This window comes from Polypterus senegalus, chromosome 6 (assembly GCF_016835505.1).
Source record: "Polypterus senegalus isolate Bchr_013 chromosome 6, ASM1683550v1, whole genome shotgun sequence".
NCBI lineage: Eukaryota > Metazoa > Chordata > Cladistia > Polypteriformes > Polypteridae > Polypterus > Polypterus senegalus.
The window spans coordinates 188,285,652-188,306,619 of NC_053159.1; the positions used below are offsets into that span (position 1 = coordinate 188,285,652).

Below are 20,968 nucleotides of genomic sequence, written 5' to 3' on the forward strand. Positions count from 1 at the left end.
TACAAACTACAGGGTGGTCCAGATCTAATTATGCAATTATCAAAAGGCAAACACATCGCACCCGCTGTTTGACTGACTACCGAATGCAGGGCAGGATCTGCCATCTATCGGCAACAAAAATACATTTTTGTGAATTCTCTATGTAATAAACTTAATAAGTTATAGCGTAATGACAATTGCATAATTAGAACATTAGAACAATCTAGACGAGAACAGGCCATTCAGCCCAACAAAGCTCGCCAGTCCTATCCACTTGTTTCCTCCAAGAAAACATCAAGTCGAGTTCTGAAAGTCCCTAACGTCTTACTGTCTACCACACTACTTGGTCGCTTATTCCAAGTGTCTATCGTTCTTTGTGTAAAGAAAAACTTCCTAATGTTTGTGCGAAATTTCCCCTTAACAAGTTTCCAACTGTGTCCCCGTGTTCTTGATGAGCTCATTTTAAAATACAAGTCTCAATCCACTGCACTAATTCCCTTCATAAGTTTAAACACTTCAATCATGTCACCTCTTAATCTTCTTTTGCTTAAACTGTAAAGGCTCAGCTCTTTTAATCTTTCCTCATAATTCAACCCCTGTAGACCTGGAATCAGCCTCGTCGCTCTTCTCTGACCTTTCTAGTCCTGCTATGTCCTTTTTGTAGCCTGGAGACCAAAACTGCACACAGTACTCCAGATGAGGCCTCACCAGTGTGTTAAAAAGGTTGAGCAGAACCTCCTTGGACTTGTACTCCACACATCAAGGCGCTATATAACCTAACATTCTGTTAGCCTTCTTAATGGCTTCTGAACACTGTTGGGAAGTTGATAGCTTGGAGTCCACTATGACTCCTAAATCCTTCTCATAAGGTGGACTCTCGATTTTCTGACCGCCCATTGTGTATTCAAACCTAATATTTTTACTTCCTATGTGTAATTCTTTACATTTACTGACATTAAATTTCATCTGCCACAAATCTGCCCAAGCCTGTATGCTATCCAAGTCCTTCTGTGATGATATAACGGATTCCAAATTATCTGCTAATCCACCTATCTTGGTATCATCAGATAACTTAACCAACTTGTTCCTTATATTCCTATCTAAATCATTTATATATATTAAAAATAGCAGCGGCCCTAGCACTGCCCCCTGTGGTCACCACTCTTAACATCAGCCAGTATTAATGAGGTTCCTCACATCATCACCCTCTGCTTCCTGTGTCTGAGCCAATTCTGCACCCATCTAAAAACATCACCCTGAACTCCCACTTCTTTTAATTTGATGCCCAACCTCTCATGTGGCACCTCATCAAATGCTTTCTGAAAGTCCAGATAAATAATATCATAAGCTCCACTTTGATCGTATCCTTTTGTTGCCTCCTCATAGAATTCCAACATGTTAGTAAAACACGACCTCCCTCTTCTGAACCCATGCTGACTGTTCCTCATAACTCCTGTCCTTGCCATGTGTTGCTCAATCTTATCCTTAATAATTCCTTCCATTAACTTTCCTGTGATGTTTCATGTTAAGCTTACTGGCCTATAGTTGCTTGGATCAGCCCTGTCACCCTTTTTATATAATGGGATGATATTTGCCATTTTCCAGTCCTTTGGAATCTCTCCAGTGCACAGTGACTTCCTAAAAATTTGTGTCAAGGGTTTATATATGTACTCACTAGCCTCCTTAAGAACACTAGGATAAATATTATCTGAATTATCTAATTATTAATTAGATCTGGACCACCCTATTCAAATCCCACAAGCCCCTCCGCATCTATACAAACCAGTTATCTGAGCCGACAGTGCTGTTTTATAACATTTAAGAATCACCAAACAGGACATACTATACAAAAATGAACTCCCCACCCCAAATTAATGTGGCAGAATCTGGAAATTCAAAGACAAATGAAGAAACTTATGATCGGGTTGTGGTCAAAAGCCAGAAAATCCAAACTTACCGAACTACTAAAGCACCAAACGTTAGTCAGAGTCCAAAGTCTCAGCGAGAAAGACGACCCCCTAAAGTCCTTTTTGAAAAGGCTAACGAATTACTAACACAAGGCATTTGTTCTGAATCCAAAATTTTGGACACCAGGAAGAGCGCATCATCATCTCAAGTAGCCTCAGGAAGATGACGTCACAAGGCGCAACTTCCTCACGTGATGACGTGTCAGAGGAGATACAAGGATGGCTCAGCACAAAATGGCTGCTGGTCCCGAAAGAACCGCAGAATAGCATCCAAGACAAATAACATTGGCAGTGAAAAATATAAGCAAAATAATAATTAAAAAAATCATAGGCATGAAAAACGATAAGAATATTTACTGAATAGCATAAAATAGGAATAAAACAAAACAAATTCCAAATATTTGGATGTGAGCGTCAGTAGGCTTTGCACATCTTGGAACCAAGCTACCCTGAACAATTTGATAACATTTCAGGAACTATTTAACGCTCTCATGCTGATCTTTCTGATGTGGAAAGCGGCCTGGACACAGACAGGCATACATCGTTATAAGTCACCCAACCCACGCTTTATTTACACCTACGTATTATGGACAGTGCAGCACACAACCCCAAAACTCCACCAAAGTCCAGGCCTATCCAAAATGCCTCTCTCTCTTCAGGCGGCCTCCTTTCTTCACCTCCCGAGCTCCGTCCTTCTCCATTCCGGACTCAAGCCACTGAATGGAGGCGGTTGGCTCCTTTTATAATCACCCGGACAAGCTCCAGGTGCCTCCCGATAATCTTCCGCCGGCACTCTCCAGTGTGGCGGAAGTACTGGCTGTGAACCCAAAAGCACTCCGGGTGTCCCTGGTCGTCTTCACCCCCAGCACTTCTGCCAGGGCTCCTCAGGCATTGGGGCGCCCCCTGTCGGTGACTACAGGCCCCTATAGGGTTGAGCTTCCAAGCTCAGTTCCCGTGGTCCCTAAAGCCACCAGGGCAGTTGCTCCCTCGTGGTCCTCCGGTCCTTCCGGGCATCCCGGCTGGGTGCCACCCCCAGCCGCTTGCCACACTGATCTTAAAACATGTCATTATGATAGCAGTTGATGAGAAGAATTCATAATGAATCGCAGAATGACGGTATTTGAGGCTTCCTGTAGAGGACCTCCTTCTCTTGCACGATTTGGCTCAAAAACTAATCGGCACATCGCCATCACATAACAGGCTGAAGTTTCGAGTTTGGTATTTTTCCATCCAGCCGTTTTAGGTCTCGACCGTCCTCGAGAAACTGCGACACACAGACAGACACACACTCATCATCGAGATATCAATGTTTTCTGCATCAGGGAACATTAAAACGTCAGATTCCTTCAAAATTTTTGGACGAATCTAAAGCTTTCACTCCTCCCCGCTAGACGATAGGTTATGGACGGGGAGGGCACAAAGCAAAACTCATCGGTATCACTTGTCACACACATGTGAATGGGAAGCAGCTGATGGGCTAAAATAAATATAATGCTACGCCAGACCAGGGAGATGGTACTGTCCATTAATGCCCTCTCTCTTTCCTCCTCTGCAGAATCCCGTCTGACGATGCTGACCTCACTTCCGATTCCTCGCTCCATAGACGCACCCCTTCTAGTCAACCCGATATATAAACGCCATCTTGCTCAATGTACGTCAGTTCTGTTTTTGAACTTGCTTCTGTAAACGTCATACTATTGCTTCATTTTTGCCTTTTTCCAAGTATACGGGGTGGTCACCCCAAACCTTCATATTTCTCCTGGTGATTATTTCCACACACTTTAGTTTAGGAACTACAAACATGCATCTGTCACTCATTTACTCTTACGTAACGAGACCTTAACACGCACTTCTTTGGGTCTTCATAACACTCACAAGGCATCAGTAAAGCAATGTGACCTGCTAGCAGAGCTTCACTTTGGACTGGTCTGAGGTGGCTTCACTGAGACGCATTCCTCTTGATGTCACATTAGATTAGATTAGATTAGATTAGATTAGATTAGATTCACTTTATTGTCATTACACATGTATAAATACAGGGCAACGAGATTCAGTTTAGCATCTAATCAGAAGTGCAAAGAGCAGAAGTACAATAAATATCATATGTGCATATTATGTACAGTTAAATATGATATTTACAGTTAAATGCGATATATACAATTAAATACGATATGTACAGTTAAGAGCACAGTGAAGATGGGAATAGATATATAGATATATATAAATAGATATACAAATGTTCTAAATGCGGATGGCAAATATACATATTTTACAATATACATTTATGTACCTATACATGTATTTGTATGTACTATAATACTATAAGTACTATATATATATATATATATATACATACAGATGTACAACATACAGGTGTGTTATGTATGTGCAGTAATACTATAAGTACTGTAATATATACAGATGTACAATATATGATATATGATGTACAATGTACAGGTGTGCTGTGTGTGCACAGGTATGTACAGGTATGTACAAGGAAAGGGAGGAGGAGTAGTGTAGAGGATTAAGTGTGTGTGGATGTGAAGGTTCAACGGGGGACTGAGTTCAGAAGTGTGACCACTGTGGGGAAGAAGCTGTTCCTAAACCTGCTGGTTTTAGTTGGAAAGCTCCTGTAGCGCCCTCTGGAGGGGAGGAGCTGGAAGAGTTTGTTGGCTGGATGAGAGGAGTCCTTAAGAATGCAACGAGCTTGGCGTAAACATCTCTTCTTGTGAACGTCCTCAATGACCGGAAGTGGAGTCCCTATGATGCGTTGTGCGGTTTTCACCACCCGCTGCAGTGCCTTGCGGTCAGCAACAGAGCAATTCCCATACCAGGCTGTAATACAGTTGGTCAGGATGCTCTCTATCGCACAGTGGTAGAAGTTGCCCAGTATGACAGCAGATAGTTGGCTCTTCTTCAGTATCCTCAGGAAGAAGAGGCGCTGATGGGCCTTCTTCACCAGGCTGGAGGTGTTGTTTGTCCATGACAGGTTCTCCGAGATATGTATCCCCAGGAATTTAAAGCTGGAAACCTTTATTGAACAGGTCATTTTAGCACATGTCAATACCCCACACTGCACAGACATGAATAACTGGTGTTATGAACAGCAAAGGAGTAATCGATACATTTTTGCAGTCCCTCAACAAAAGTGTCACCAAATCATTAAAAAATCAAAAGAAGTCACGTTTACAAGCTGGGCTCCAGGCAGGAAACAAATCAATGGTATATTTGGCACCAGAAAACGCTATCAACTGGACAGTTTACTGACATCACTTAATGTCATTTATGAGATGAGTGAAGAAAACCCGCTGTAAAGGCCAGCCCTGACACATTCAGAAGTAGGACGCAGGTTCAAAGCACACACGGCTTTTATTTTCTTTTTCCCTCTTAGTGGAAACATCTTCCCTGTTCCCACAAGCACAGCAGCACAGTCCCAAACACAGCACTAACAATATTGTCTCTTTTCCTTTTCTCCTCTCTGGCAAGCTTAGTCCCCTTCCTCCCGACTCTGGCTCCCAGAGTGATGGCTGTTGGCTCCTTTTATAGCCCACCCGGAAGTGCTCCAGGTGTTTGATGACCCATTTCCGGCTGCACTTCCGGGTGTGGTGGAAGAACCGCCCACATGGGCTCAGGAACCCATAGACATGTAGAGGTAGACGCCGCATTCACTGTGTTGCCCATTCGACACGATACGTCAGCGCGTCCGCCATATTGCGAGTGGCAAACGTGCCATTTAAACTAATACAGGTAGACGTGGAACATGGAACGTTTTCTGATGAAAAAACAATAACGCTTAAAACAGTATCGTTTACATACAACAGATTTTGGGGAATCGTTTAAATTCAATTATTTATAATCATTTATGCACTAATAATGGCAATCAATAAATAATAATAATTCTGCAAAACGCTGCTGCTCGAGTTCTAACTGGCACAAGAAAGCAGGAGCATGTTACTCCGATTTTGCCTTCCCTTCACTGGCTTCCAATTCATTTTCAAATCCATTTTAAGATCCTTGTATTTGTTTTTAAATCTTTTAATGGTGGTGCCCCTCTTTATTTGTCGGAACTGCTGCACCCTTGCGTACCGTCTGTCTTGCTCTCTCAGGTCAGCAGACCAGATGCTTTTACGTGTTCCCAAGGCACGATGTAAACTCCGAGGTGATCGAGCTTTTTCAGTTGCAGCCCCAAAACTCTGGAATGATTTGCCATTGCACGTTAGGCAGGCTCCTTCACTCGCTGTCTTTAAGTCTTATTTAAAAACACATTTTTCCTCTTTGACTTTTAACTCGGTATGATATGTTGGTTATCTGTATACTTTTAATTAATCATCTCTTCAGTTCTTATGTGTTTATGTGTTTCTGTTTCATTTACGGGCGGCACAGTGGCGCAGTGGTGGCGCTGCTGCCTCACAGTTAGGAGACCCGGGTTCGCTTCCCGGGTCCTCCCTGTGTGCAGTTTGCATGTTCTCCCCGTGTCTGCGTGGGTTTCCTCCCACAGTCCAAAGACATGCAGGTTAGGTGGATTGGCGATTCTAAATTGTGCCTAGTGTGTGCTTGGTGTGTGGGTGTGTGTGCCCTGCGGTGGGCTGGCGCCCTGCCCAGGGTTTGTTTCCTGCCTTGCGCCATGTGTTGGCTGGGATTGGCTCCAACAGACCCCCATGACCCTGTGTTCAGATTCAGCGGGTTGGAAAATGGATGGATAGATGGATGGATGTTTCATTTACCCTTTAGTTCTGTGTGTCTGATATGTTGGGCTGCGGTGGGCTGGCGCCCTGCCCGGAGTTTGTTTCCTGCCTTGTGCCCTGTGTTGGCTGGGATTGGCTCCAGCAGGCCCCCGTGACCCTGTAGTTAGGATATAGCAGGTTGGATAATGGATGGATGGATATGTTGGGTTTTCTTTTTTTTTTATTGTACAGCAATTTGGTCAGCCTTGATGTTGTTTTTAAAGTGCTTTATAAATAAATAAATACATGAATAAATGAATGAATTAATAAATGAATGAATAAATAAATTAATTCATTATTATTATTAAATAATTCCTCCCATATAAGAAACATTTCTCGGACTGCCTTCTTCCATCGCCCTGTTCTTACACAACACAGTACTGAAGTATCAGTTAATGCCCGAGTCACCTCACGTGTAGATTACTGTAATGCTATTCTGTCTGGCATCCCACAAAAACGTATCCATCGCTTACAACTTCTTCAAAATTCTGCTGCCAGGATAATAACCTGCTGCTCTAAATCCACTGAACACATCACACCGATTCTCTTTCAGCTTCACTACTGAATACGACACACAATCCCGCTCTGAACATTTAAAGCTCTCCACACCTCGCTGATCTCCTCCAGACTGGCACTCCTCTCACTCACTCAGATCCTGTCATTTGAGGTGATTCGGTCTGTCAATGTGGTGCAGCCTTAGCTTGTTGTGTCAGACACAACTAAAGACATGATGGCTGTCAATTTCAAACTGCATTTCCTCGATGTGCTCCTTCATCTGAACCAATCTCAGCCTGAACAAACTGATCGATCAAAGATACACTGACAGCTTGCCCTCATGTCGACTGTCAGATAACACACTCAGCTACTTTGACCACCTTGACTGGACCCTCAGAAGGAATCATCAGACCTCCTTTGTTTGTTAATGTGAGTGAGTGGTAGCTTTGATCATATGATGCCAAACTAGCACGGCACGCGTCACAGGACAGCGTTCTCAAAATCCCATCTAAGGGCTACCTGACCTCCCACTGCTTCCTGAGGTGGATTTCTTTGGGAAACCTTCAGAGTTTGAGAAATGTTAACAGCTAACAACAATCTACGTAGTCAGTGACTAAATACGTTTAGCCAAAACGTTGTTTGGAGGCCAACTTGAGCACATAAATGCATAGCTTTGCTAACTTAGCCTGGCGTAGCTGGAGTTAAGATTATAAAATGGGATTTTCAAATGGCCAAATATAACCAAAACAATTGTTCAGCCTTACCTATGAAACGTAATCCCCTGGTTTGGAGCGTACAGCGGTTTGTACAATCCAAAGCAGCACATGTGTTAGGCATCTTTATCCATTACTTCACTCCACAGCAGTGCCACTCACAATATGGTGGCGATGTTGACGTACGGTTCTGCTGGTCATGTCTAGTAACAGCGTCTAGTAATTCTATGTCTATGCAGAAACCACTGCAGCACCCCCTGGTGGTGGCCACGGACCCCAACAGGCTTCAGTTCCAAAATCCCATGCCTGTGGCCCTGATGCAACCCAGGGTGGCTGCCATCTAGCATTCCAGGGGAGGTACTGACCTGACCAGACTTGCTCCCCTGGTACATAGAAAGGAGAGGCATCCTGGCCGGACAAGAACCCCAGCCATCTGTGACACCGCTAAACCAGTGAAATCCCTGGACGATGGAGTGTCAGCATGAGCCCTGGTCCTAACGACTGCACCGGCACAGCAACAAATGAAGTGGAAAAAACAAAAACTGAATATTTTGCTAATAGCAAAGTCAGGTAAAGCAAAATCAGTCACATTACCTGCCCATGAGGTGTCCACGTGAAGAAAAAGAAACCCTAAAACTGAGAGGGTCCACCTGCCTTGAGCTTTCATGGCTGTAAAAAGAAAGAAAAATGTCAAGCGTGTGCAGACAATCCTGTCTTTTTTTTTTTTTTACTTTCTCGTATACAAAGTGTGGGGGAGAGTATTGGAATCCTCCAAAAATTCCATTTTGAGATTTTCAGGAATCTTCATGTTTTAGACCTCCCTGAGTCTGAAAATACCATTATTGGAATTGTGTGAGTGTGTGTGTGTGTGTAGACACGATAACTTGAGTACGCTTTCACTTCAGTCAACCAAATGTTGCATACAAATCTTCTTCTTCTTCTTCTTCCGGCTGCTCCTGTTAAGGGTTGCCACAGTGGATCATCTTCTTCCGTATCTTCATGTCCTCTGCTCCTTGTTCTGTTACTCCCATCACCTGCTGTCCTCTCCCACCACATCCATAAACCTTCTCTAAGGCCTTCCTCTTCTCATCTTACCTGGCAGCTCTATCCTTAGTATCCTTCTCTCATCATACTCAGCATCTCTCCTCTGCACGTGTCCAAACCAACACAATCTCGCCTCTCTGACTTTGTCTCCCAACTGTCCCAACTTGAACTGACACTCTAATGTCCTCATTTCTAATCCTGTCCATCCTCGTCACACCCAATGCAAATCTTACCATCTTTCACTCTGCCACCTCCAGCTCTGTCTCCTGCTTTCTGGTCAGTGCCACCGTCTCCAGCCCATATAACGTAGCTGGTCTCACTACCGTCCTGTAGACCTTCCCTGTCACTCTCGCTGATACCCGTCTGTCACAAATCACTCCTGACACTCTTCTCCACCCACTCCACCCTGCCTGCACTCTCTTCTTCACGTCTCTTCCACAATCCCCATTACTCTGTTCTGTTGATCCCAAGTATTTAAACTCATCCACCTTCACCAACTCTACTCCCCTCATCCTCACCATTCCACTGACCTCCCTCTCATTCACACACATTTATTCTGTCATGGTGGTCCTACTGACCTTCATTCCCCTCCCTCTCTAGAGCAGATTGCCACCTCTCTAGGGTCTCCTCCAACTGCTCCCTACTCTCTCTACAGATCACAATGTCATCAGAAAACATCACAGTCCACGGGGACTCGTGTCTAATCTCGTCTGTCAACCTGTCCATCAACATTGCAAATAAGAAAGGCCTCAGAGCCGATCCCTGATGTAATCCCACCTCCGTGACTCCTACCTCAGACCTCACCACGGTCACACTTCCCTCATACATATCCTGTACCACTCTTATGTACTTCTCTGCCACTCCCGACTTCCTCATACAATACCACAACTCCTCTCTCCTCACCCTGTCATTTGCTTTCTTCAGGTCCACAAAGACGCAATGCAACTCCTTCTGGCCTTCTCTCTACTCCTCCATCAACATTCTCAGAGCAAACATCTCATTTGTGGTGCTGTTTCCTGTCATGACACCACACCACCTCACTTCTTAACTGAGCTTCCACTACTCTTTCCCATAACTTCACGCTGTGGCTCATCAATTTTATCCCCCTGTAGTTACTACAGTCCTGCACATCCCCCTTATTCTTAAATATCGGCCCACCAGTCCACTTCTTCTCCACTCCTCAGGCATCCTCTCTCTTTCCAAGATTCCATTAAACAATCTGCTTCAAAACTCGACTGCCATCTCTCCTAAACACCTCCATGCTTCCACAGGTATATCATCTGGACCACCTACTGCAGACCTCACTGCCTGGGATTTGTTCCTGCCTTGCGCCCTTCTCTGGCTGGGATTGGCTCCAGCAGACCCCCGTGACCCTGTGTTAGGATAGAGCGGGTTGGATTATGACTGACTGACTGACTGACACTGTTGGTCACTGAATAACCTGTGACCTTTAGGAGGCGTCACTGGACTGCAAACCCAGGACACAGTCCTTATCATTGGTTCATTTTCACAGCCACAGGTAGGTCTGCCATAAGGGTGTTCTGGGTGCCCGCTCTGGGGATGGCGGGGTTTGCATTTAGGGCCCACAGGTTGGGAAACTTGGGCATAAGTGTTCATCCTCTTTACTTACTCGTCAGTAGCCATGACAGCCTTAAGTCTGAATGCACAGCTCTCGTTCTCAATCACTTCTGGCATTTTTCTGATCCCAAGTCTACAGCTTTTGTCAAGTCCAGCCACAAATTCTCCATTGGATTTCCTTCTGGACTCTGTGATTGATTCCTTCCTGTGTAGCTTTGGCTTTAGTCTTTGAGCTTGTTGTCTCGCTGCTCTTCTCCCAAGCCGCAGGTTTCTCACAAACCTCATCAGGTTTTCCTCCAGGAGTTCCTCATATTGTGGTTGCATTCATTTTTCCCCTCACAAGCCAGCTGCAGAGAAACATCTCCAGAGCCCACCAACGAGGATGGTGAATTTCAGATATTGACGTTTATCCTGATGGCCAAAAAAGCTTTATTATTAGTTTAGGTTAGACCACCAGAGCGGCTCACCACAACTCGTACCCTCAGGTACAATCAAATGAAACAGCAGGCAGGTGACCTCCATTGAACAAATGATTTTTTTGATATTCATTGCTCAAAGAATTAAAGGTACGCTTTGAAAACCCATCAGATCTCAATGGGAAAAACAATCCTGCTGGTTCTCTCTACTGCTATGGATTGATATGGTGATGTGTGAGGAACGAAAGGATGGAAATGAAATGATCAACCTACAGAGAGAGGGCTGAACTCAAAGACACCCCGAAAATCAAAGGGGAAAAATAATGCGGCAGGCAGGCAGTCCATTTGGCCGAAATGTCATTGCAGCGACTCCAAATCGTACTCAGTAGTTTGTAATCACCTGACAACGTCCTAATGGGACATCGGAGGGTGTCCTGGGGGATCTCCTCCCAGATCTGGACCAGGGCATCACTGAGCTCCTGGACAGTCTGAGGTGTCATATGGACCGAAACCTAATGCCCCACACAGAGGTGTTCTATTGGACTGAGGTCGGGCGAGTGAGCGGGGGGCCAGTCAATGGTATCAATTCCTTCGTCCTTGTGCCACCAGGAGGAACCAGCACAGAGTCTGACAATTGGTCCAAGGATTTCCTCCCGATACCTAATGGCAGTCAAGGTGCCGTTATCTAGCCTGTGGTGGTCAAAGCCTCTGTCACTCCATGGATATGTCTCCCCAGACTGACCATCACTGACCCCCCACCAAACCAGTCATGCTGAACGCTGTTACTGGCAGCATAACGTTCTCCACGGCTTCTCCAGACCCTTTCACGTCTGTCACATGTGCTCAGGGTGAACCTGTTCTCATCTGTGAAAAGCACAGGGTGCCTGCCAGTGGTGGAGCTGCCAATTCTGGTATTCTATGGCAAATGCCAATCAAGCTCCACGGTGCCCACTAGAGGACGTCGGGCCCTCAGGCCACCCTCATGAAGTCTTTTTCTGATTGTTTGGTCAGAGACATTCACACCAGTGGCCTGTCTGCCTGCTGGAGGTCATTTTGTAGGCTCTGCCAGTGCTCATCCTGTTCCTCCTTGACCAAAGTAGCAGATACCGGTGGGTCCTGCTGATGGGTTAAGGACCTTCGACAAAGAGCCCTGTCCAGCTCTCCTGGAGTAACTGCCTGTCTGTCTCCTGGAATCTCCTCCATGCCCTTGAGACTGTGCAGGGAGACACAGCAAACCTTCTGGCAATGACACGTATTGTTGTGCCATCCTGGAGAAGTTAGACTACCTGTGCCACCTCTGTAGGGTCCAGGTATGGCCTCATGTGACACCAGTAGTGACACTGACCATAGCCAAATGCAAAATGAGTGACAAAACAGATGAGGAGGGAAAAATGTCAGTGGCCTCCCTCCACCTGTTAAACCATTCATTCCTGTTTTAGGGGTCCCCTCATAGTTGCCCCCCTCTAGTGCACCAAAGCAGCTGAAACTGATGAACAAGCCCCCTGCTACTTAACTGAGCAGATCAATAGCCCACAAGTTTCTTTGACTTGATGTTATACTCTCATTAAAAAGTGTTCCTTTCATTCTTCAGAGCAGTATCTTTTGCTAATTGACTTTTCACATGACCATTGGGGGTCAGAGCCATTACAGAGCCCCTGTGTTATGTTTTAACCAGCATGTCTCGCCAGAATGGGATTCAAACTGGTGTATCTCGTTTGTTTTGTGTTATTTTATGCCATTTACTTGTATTAATGTTTATTTTGTTTATTAAATTATGTACATTTTCCTTTGTGTGGGGTGGCACTATGGCGCAGTGGGTAGCACTGCTGCCTTGCAGTTAGGAGACCTGGGTTCACTTCCTGCGTGGAGTTTGCATGTTCTCCCCGTGTCTGCGTGGGTTTCCTCCCACAGTCCAAAGACATGCAGGTTAGGTGTACTGGCGATTCTAAATTGTCCCGAGTGTGTGCTTGATGTGTGCGTGTGCGCCCTGTGGTGGGCTGGCGCCCTGCCCAGGGTTTGTTCCCTGCCTTGCGCCCTGTGTTAGCTGGGATTGGCTCCAGCAGACCCCCGTGACCCTGTAGTTAGAATATAGTGGGTTGGATAATGGATGGATGGATTTTCCTTTGTGTTCATTTGTAAGTCAATGTGGCCTTAGTTATTTTCCTTGTGTGTTGTGGGTGGCTCCCCCTAAGGGGGCGGAGCCACCTGCCAATTACCACCAAGAACGGCCCTCCACCCTGTTTAATTGATGGACTCCCATGATTCCTGGTGGTTCATTGAATGCGCTTGGAGTGGAGTGTTTCCTGTGTTTTTGATCTCCTGGATTTTTTAAACCCTGCTCTGTTTTTTTGATTTCATTTTTGAATTTTGTACTGGGACTGTGTTTATTAATATTTTTGAACCTCTGCCCTGGTTTTGACCACGATTTTGGGACTTTGTTTTCTGTGTATCACTTTGTTCTTCGGAGCTTTGAGGTTCGCACAGCCTTTTATTTTGCTAAAATGCACCTTTTATTTGATCAAGATTCATCTCGGCCCTTTGTGTTCTAGACGGGATATTTTGACGGTGTTTTTTACTCCCCTCTAGTGGACAAATTTGGAAGTGTTTTTGATTGCTGTGGCTTTTCAGGACACCACACACTTCATGACACCCTGGAGCAATTTTCAGGTTGAGGGGCCAACAGAGTAGGATCCCCTCCCAGGATGTGAACCTGCAACTTTCTAGGCACCAAGTCCAGATCCTTAGCCAAAGAGCCAGCACTCTGCCTTATGATGGGACTTCCAAAGCCCATTGGCTACCCCAGTGATGCTTTAGTGGTGCCATATTAAAGGGGCTTTATATTTGTAAAACATGTAGCCCACTTTGCAGAGATCCGTTTTCATGTTTGAGTCTTTTTTCCTGCTGGTCAGTGTGGCAAATTCAATCCATGGTGATTTAATGTTGTTAAACAAAAAATAAAATATGTGAAAATGCCCAAATGGTGGTGGGGGTCTTCAGTGGGCAGATACTTTTTATAGGCAATGTACTGTGTAAATACAAAAGGTTTAATAAAGCAATAAACAATTTATCTTTACTCAAACATGAATCTAAAGCCAGTGGGAGAGCAGGTGTATTATTTAAAACAGGGGCACTTCCTTGTCTGCCCTAACTATGCCCTCATTTGCCAGTCAAAACATAATGGATCTAGTGAGTGCAAAGATGGAGGACACAAGAACAGAAATAAACAAATTACGACAGTGTGCGCAGTGCCAGTCAAAGCCCATTTGGAGCTCTAGGTGAGGTGGTGGGACGGCACCCCTCGCTGTCCACAGCTTGTAGCCTGTCGATGACCTATTCCACGCTCAATGTCTGGCGTGTAGCACAAATGGTGCCCCCTTGTTCATATACCACAGACCTGTGGCCCTTAGCATATGGAGTGTGTGCAATTCTGCTTTCTTAAGCGGCATTCAGTGGGTCACAGCGGCCACTCAGTATTATCAGAGTTCGAAGACTTGGGTTTGTCCCGCTCCGTGTGCGGAGGAGTCACCCCTTAACTTTCATAAATGGCGCCTCTCAGATCAACACCCCCAGTGTGGCTGCCTATGTCGCCTGAGTGTGTGTGACAAAAGAAAAAGGAAGTAGAAGTGTGGCTCTTCAAGGGCCTTTTCAAAGGAGCGAAGAAGAAAAGCATACAGGTGGTGGTCTCGTCAAACAAGGATGCCAGCGAGACACCACTTGCTTTAAAAAGAGCTGCCACTAATTAGCCATTCCGTTACCTCGGCACTCTTCCCTGCCAGCAACGACTTCACATGAGAATCCTGCTACACCAACACAAGTCCCACAGTGCCCACCACCACCCAGTCGGACCCCGCTCACCCCTTGAGACGACCTCAGCTACTTCACTTACCTTCCTGTTCAGCCTGACTGCTGTGTGCCATCACCACACCCACATCGCCATGGTAACCCACAAAACCAATAAAGGTGCACTTTAGGCTTTGATTCTGATTGGCGACGTCACAGGGGGTGAAAATGAAACACTTTAAAGACAAAATGTAGCTTACCTGACTGGGCTGGGGACCCCCTCTGAAATCGCTGGACGGACATTATTTCACGTCAGTGCAGATTTATTCAAGGCATCATTCTGCAGCTCAGTTACTTTCATTTTGCTCAGCTGATTCATGTTACTCCCTAGGCCGTCACTTAACTGCTTTCACTTTGTTCCGTGCACGCCTCCTTCTCTCATCTCATTTCACTTTGATATTCGAGACCCCCTTGTAAGAGAAGCTAATCCCGCTCTCCAAAAAACCGTGGAGCTTCTAAAAGGCGTCCATCTGTAGCTGCAGCGAGCACACCTCATGAAACTGGCACTTTGGAGCTGCGCCTGCGCACACCTGCTGTGTCTTAAAGAGACGGACACAGGAAAAGTGAGCTCTGCCCCTCGTTAGCCTTTGAGAGCTGATCGGTGGACCCTCAAAGCCAAGGGTGTCCTCAGGAGGCTGGTATTATGATGTATCCATTTGAATTTATGTTTTATTGTTCACTTTGTTTTTCATGTGCTTATGTTGGTTTTATTTGTCATTCTATTATAGGTTCTGTCTTTTTAAATATTCTGCAGTTCCTAAGCCTTTGTGGGTGGAGCCAAAGGAGGAGGAGCCACCCTGATTATGTTATGACTGGGAGATCCCAAGGCATTTAAGTCACAAAATGCACTTCCAAAAATGCCCACTAAAAGGGGGAAATCCTGTCAAAAATCCCGGAATGACACAAAAAGGGCCTCATGGAATCCATCCATTTTTCAACCTGCTGAATCCGAATACAGGGGTCTGCTGGAGCCAATCCCAGCCAACACAGGGTGCAAGGCAGGAACCAATCCTGGGGAGGACGCCAACCCACCGCAGGACACACACACACCCACGTACACTAGGGCCAATTCAGAATCGCCAGTCCACCTAACCTGCATGTCTTTGGACTGTGGGAGGAAACCCACGCAGACACGGGGAGAACATGCAAACTCCATGTAGGGAGGACACGGGAAGCGAACCCACAGGTCTCCTAATTGTGAGGCGGCAGCGCTACCCACTGTGCCACCGTGCCACCCAGGGTGTGAAAGGCTACACCATATTTTAGGTACCTATAAGAAACTGATGTTCTATAGAAATTAGGAAAACATCTATAGGAATTTAACATCAAACATTCATTTTCTAAGATTAGCTCTAACAATAATAATAGTAATAATAATAAGAGGAAGAAGAAGAAGATATTTAATATTTATATAGCGCCCTTCCCATGCTCAAGGCACTTGACCTTACTTGGTCAATTAACGCCACCTCCATAGCTCAGAAGGGGCAGCAGGGTCTCCACTTTCTTCGACACCCGAAGGCAGCAAGCTTATTTCCCCTTCATTCTTACCCCATTCCACACGGGGCACTGTTTGACAGCGTTCTGACCAGCTGCATCACCTACCGCTTTGGGTGCTGCAAGGTCTCTGACTGTGAGGTCCTACAGCAGACAGAGCACACAGCAGAAAAATCATGAAGACCCTATGGCCCTCCATTACAGACATCTTTATAAAGCGATGCATCAGCATTGTGGAGGACCGCTCCCACCTCTTCTCTGGTCTCTTTGTCCCCCTTCCATCTGACAGAATATGCTGTAGCATCTGAACCAGTTTTGACAGGTTCTACAACATCTTCTACCCTTTGGTGGTCTGGATTTGGAGCTCTGTGCTGCCATCCTGCCCTCAGCTTTGTTCATGAATTTGGTTCACTTGTCACTACTGATGTTTTGATAGTGTTATTTATTTATTTATTTGTTTGTTTTTAAATGTTACTATCTATTCACTTACCTATTATTTTGATATGTATTCATCAATTTTTCCTTTATAGTTTAGTTCATTACCCTGTATTTACAGATACAATGCACTGTATTCCTGTCATTTCATACCACTGTATGCTGCAATCTGGTGTATGGATGTTGTGACAGTAAATCCACTTGACTTGTCTTGACTTCAACACACTGACGCCCATCATCAACAAGAGGAGACAATCGGGGACAACGGTGACGCTACCAACAACAGGATGTCCGTCCAAAATTGATGAGAAGACAAGGAGAAAACTGGCTGCCAAGAGGCCTACGGCAACAATTAAGAAGCTGGAAGGCTGCCTGGCCAGTACTGGTTGCCCCCTAAATGTGACAGCAACCTCCGGTGATCTTCATCTGTCTGGGCTACAGGGTCAGGTTGGAAGATGGAAACCTTTTCTCACAAACAACAACATCTGAGCCCGATTTGATCTTCTAAAACCACATGTTAAAATGTGTTATGGTCCGAAGGGACTAAGGCTGGACTTCTTTGACCCGAATTCCAAAAGGTACATTTGGCGCCAAAGCAGCACAGCACCAAAAAACAGACCATACTTATATGGAAGCATGGCAGGATCTCTCTTTGGGGCTGCTTTTCTTCATCCATAACTGAAGGGGCTACATTCAAGGTATTCAAGGTAGAGGGGATCATGAAGAGCTTCAAATACCAACCTTCTGGTGTCTGCTAGGAAGATGGAGAGGAATTCCACCGTTCAGCATGACCACCACCCAAAACATACATCAAAATCAACAAAGAAATGGCTTCACAAAAAGAAGATCAACGTTCTGGAATGTCCTGGTTACGAATCCAATTGAAAATCTGTGGGGCGTCCTATAGATGGATATGAACAGGAGATGCCTTCATAATTTGATGGATCAACAGCATTTTTACTAGGAAGAGTTGGACAATATGGCCAAGTCAACATGGGCCAAGCTGTTAAACTGAATGACGTAAGAAAATCAAAAGGAGCTTCAACAGAGGATGAGTTTAGGGTTCTGCAGACTCAGGCAACCATATTTTATTTATTTATTTTCTGCTTTGTTTTGACCTTCTTCGCAGTGGTTGTAACTTCCCAATAAGCGTATAGAAGCTTTATATTTACTCCATTACTCCACGCTTGTGTTGCAGATCTTTCAGTCATCTTCAAATCCGAATTACTGCTCGGCGCGCTGGGCTCTTATTAAGAATTCACTGGACGCGCGCACGAACTCTGCGCGATGAGCTCTCGCGGTGACGGGGCGTACTCACCAGCGTCGGGTGCGTGCAGTGGCTCGCGTGCACGCGCTTGTTCAAATCGCTCAGCTCGGTTCAGCGCAGCCATCCCTATGGGCACCGTCTCCTCCACGCTGTCCAGGAAGAAAACGGCCCCGGTGTCCGGTAAAGATCTCCGGAAATGTGCCTCGCGTACGACTTGGAAGAGGACCGGCGACTTGCGGAATGCCGCTGGTAGAGCAGAAAAGCCGGAGCTGGAGCGTACAGGTGAGTGCTGGCCAGGTGTGTTTGCTGCTCCTTCACCACCCCCCCCAAGACTTGAGACACCTTTAGGTGCCACACAGCTGGCGACGTTACGAATGAACGCGTGTTTGTGTTGGACGGTAGAATTAGACCGGTGAGTGACACAGAATGGACTTTTGTCCTGAATTGCTAACAAGTGCTCGGCGCTATACACGGGGTAAGCTTTAAACGCGCCTTTCTCCGCTGGGCTGCCGAGATTCTCTCAGGTGGTTTCTTGCTGTTTTCAGATGGGCTAAAAATCATCGCTGGGTTGCTGTGAGATGAGATATCGCAACATTGCTTGACAAAAACTACCCTGGTCTCTGCAAAGATAGCATTGGGCATTGGCATGTAAGAAAGAAGCCCTGCGAGCATTTAACTGGACACCCCCTTCTGAGCGGGGACACGATTAGGTGCTAAGTTCTGTGCTGAGTAAAGATTTTATCAGCTTCTGTCTCTGTTGATGCCAACATTATGACTTCCGTGCTGCTCCACAAATTAAAACTGGAATCTGCCAGGCTGGGGGGTCTTTTGGATGTTTTTGATCTTTCATTTGTTTTCTGACATGTTCTGTTGCACAATTTATACCTTGTGCTGGGATGCGTTCTGTCTCGGTGGTTAGCGTTGAATTCTACTTTTAGACAAGTCACACGAGATCGCGGAGTCTGTCAGCTTGTTTCATGTGGGGTCTTCTGTAAGGGGTCTGTGAAGAGAGCGGCACCTCTCAATGGCGTCTGATCCTGTCATTCAGAGCCCTGTCGGTTTTGTTTGGCTATTTGCTCCATCTGTGGTTTTAAAATTAGGTTGCAGAAGTACATTTAGGCAAAATGTGTGCGAACGTAGTGACAGGTAGGGGGTCTGCATAATTTAGTGTGTAGAGAACAGGCAAGAGTGGGGATGACAGTGAAGATGTAGCACTACTGGTAAAATATATCAATTATATAGCGCCTTAGATATATAGATACATTGACAGCTATTATATAGTGCCTTTCATCCATCTATCTATCTATCTATCTATCTATCTATCTATCTATCTATCTATCTATCTATCTATCTATCTATCTATTATATACTGCCTTTCACTATCTATCTATCTATCTATCTATCTATCTGTCTGTCTGTCTGTCTGTCTGTCTGTCTGTCTGTCTGTCTGTCAGACAGACAGACAGACAATCTATCTATTATATAGTGCCTTTCACATCTATCTATCTATCAATTATATAGCGCCTTAGATATATAGATACATTGACAGCTATTATATACTGCCTTTCACTATCTATCTATCTATCTATCTATCTATCTATCTATCTATCTATCTATCTATCTATCTATCTATCTATCTATTATATAGTGCCTTTCATATCTATCTATCTATCCATTTGTTGTCACACACACAATGACATCTGCCATTTTACTGGCACATACACACACTCACACACAGAAGTACCAAGTATGCACACAGTGACCCACAAATTCACACTCACGTGAACACGCACGTCCCCAGGTCTGAATTTGCCATTAAACAAAATACGCTGTGGTGCTGAAGGTGAAAGGGGGCACCACAGAAATTTTCCATTCCTAGATTTCCCGTGGACCCTATGGTGCAAAACTGCAAATGATGTAGCTGAACCAGGGTCCACAAATAGGGTCTCCCACATTCAATGTACAGTATATACAGTAATAATAAAACAAATAATACAATAATTATCATAAAAACAAATGATATATGTTAATCTTGGGATTACAACATAATTAGACTCTGGTAAACCCCACACGATCCACTGAGCCTCGCGTACTCATTCTTGTCTTGGTCTTGTCAGTGGTCCCGTTCAGTTGGACCCTGAGAGCGAGTGCAGCTCATATATATATATATATATATATATATATATATATATATATATATACAACAAAATCTTTGAAGTACTTGGTTTCTCTAGAGGTCTTAATCTGGCCCTGCACGTCCACACAGACACACTTACAGCTCAGGCACCTTATGATGTCCACATTCACAGTTTCTCACCCACACATTTACACACATGGGGCGGCACGGTGGCGCAGTGGGTAGCGCTGCTGCCTCACAGTTAGGAGACCCGTCTGGGTTCACTTCCTGAGTCCTCCCTGCGTGGAGTTTGCATGTCCTCCCCGTGTCTGCGTGGGTTTCCTCCCACAGTCCAAAGACATGCAGGTTTGGTTGTTTGGCGATTCTAACTTGTCCCTAATGTGTGCTTTATGTGTGTGTGTGTGTGCCCTGTGGTGGGCTGGGATTGGCTCCAGCAGACCCCCGTGACCCTGTAGTTAGGATATCGCAGGTTGGACACTGACCGACTGACATTTACACACACATGTATGCTCACATGCAAAAGAATACAAATGTACCCATATTATTAAGATATGATCCTAAGGATTTACACACAACAACATCCAACCACATGCACTCGTACCACTTATGCATACAATGGCACACACACACACACACAGCTCATAGAAACCATGCCACCCACCAGCCCCCATTCTTACCCACCACTTACTTACACACACACACACACCTGGAAATCCATATTCATCCAGACACATGAACTAACACACACACACACACACAAACACACACTCATGTGCAAAATTAAACACACTTTCAAAAGTCACACACCGACACTGACAGTCCAAGTGCACAGTCACACCCACATCATCACATTTTCACACACACTCCCACAATATGTGC

General features: G+C 45.2%; 2 protein-coding genes across 5 annotated transcripts in view; one reads left to right on the forward strand and one right to left on the reverse strand.

Moving 5' to 3' along the window:
* The window catches only part of LOC120531901 (butyrophilin subfamily 1 member A1-like), a 76,398-nt gene extending 61,127 nt beyond the window's left edge, over nt 1-15,271 (reverse strand). For all 3 annotated transcript variants that reach the window (XM_039757734.1, XM_039757733.1, XM_039757732.1), the window contains exons 1-2: nt 14,957-15,271; nt 8,473-8,547 (exon numbers count right to left, since the gene is read on the reverse strand). In XM_039757734.1, coding sequence (XP_039613668.1) covers nt 8,473-8,547; nt 14,957-14,999 — 118 coding nt within the window. In that variant the 5' untranslated portion in view covers nt 15,000-15,271. The remainder of the gene's footprint in view (nt 1-8,472; nt 8,548-14,956) is intronic.
* A 2,759-nt stretch (nt 15,272-18,030) lies between these two features.
* Nucleotides 18,031-20,968, forward strand: part of pde1a (phosphodiesterase 1A, calmodulin-dependent) — a 477,351-nt gene continuing 474,413 nt past the window's right edge. For both annotated transcript variants that reach the window (XM_039757737.1, XM_039757738.1), the window contains exon 1: nt 18,031-18,234. In XM_039757737.1, coding sequence (XP_039613671.1) covers nt 18,081-18,234 — 154 coding nt within the window. In that variant the 5' untranslated portion in view covers nt 18,031-18,080. The remainder of the gene's footprint in view (nt 18,235-20,968) is intronic.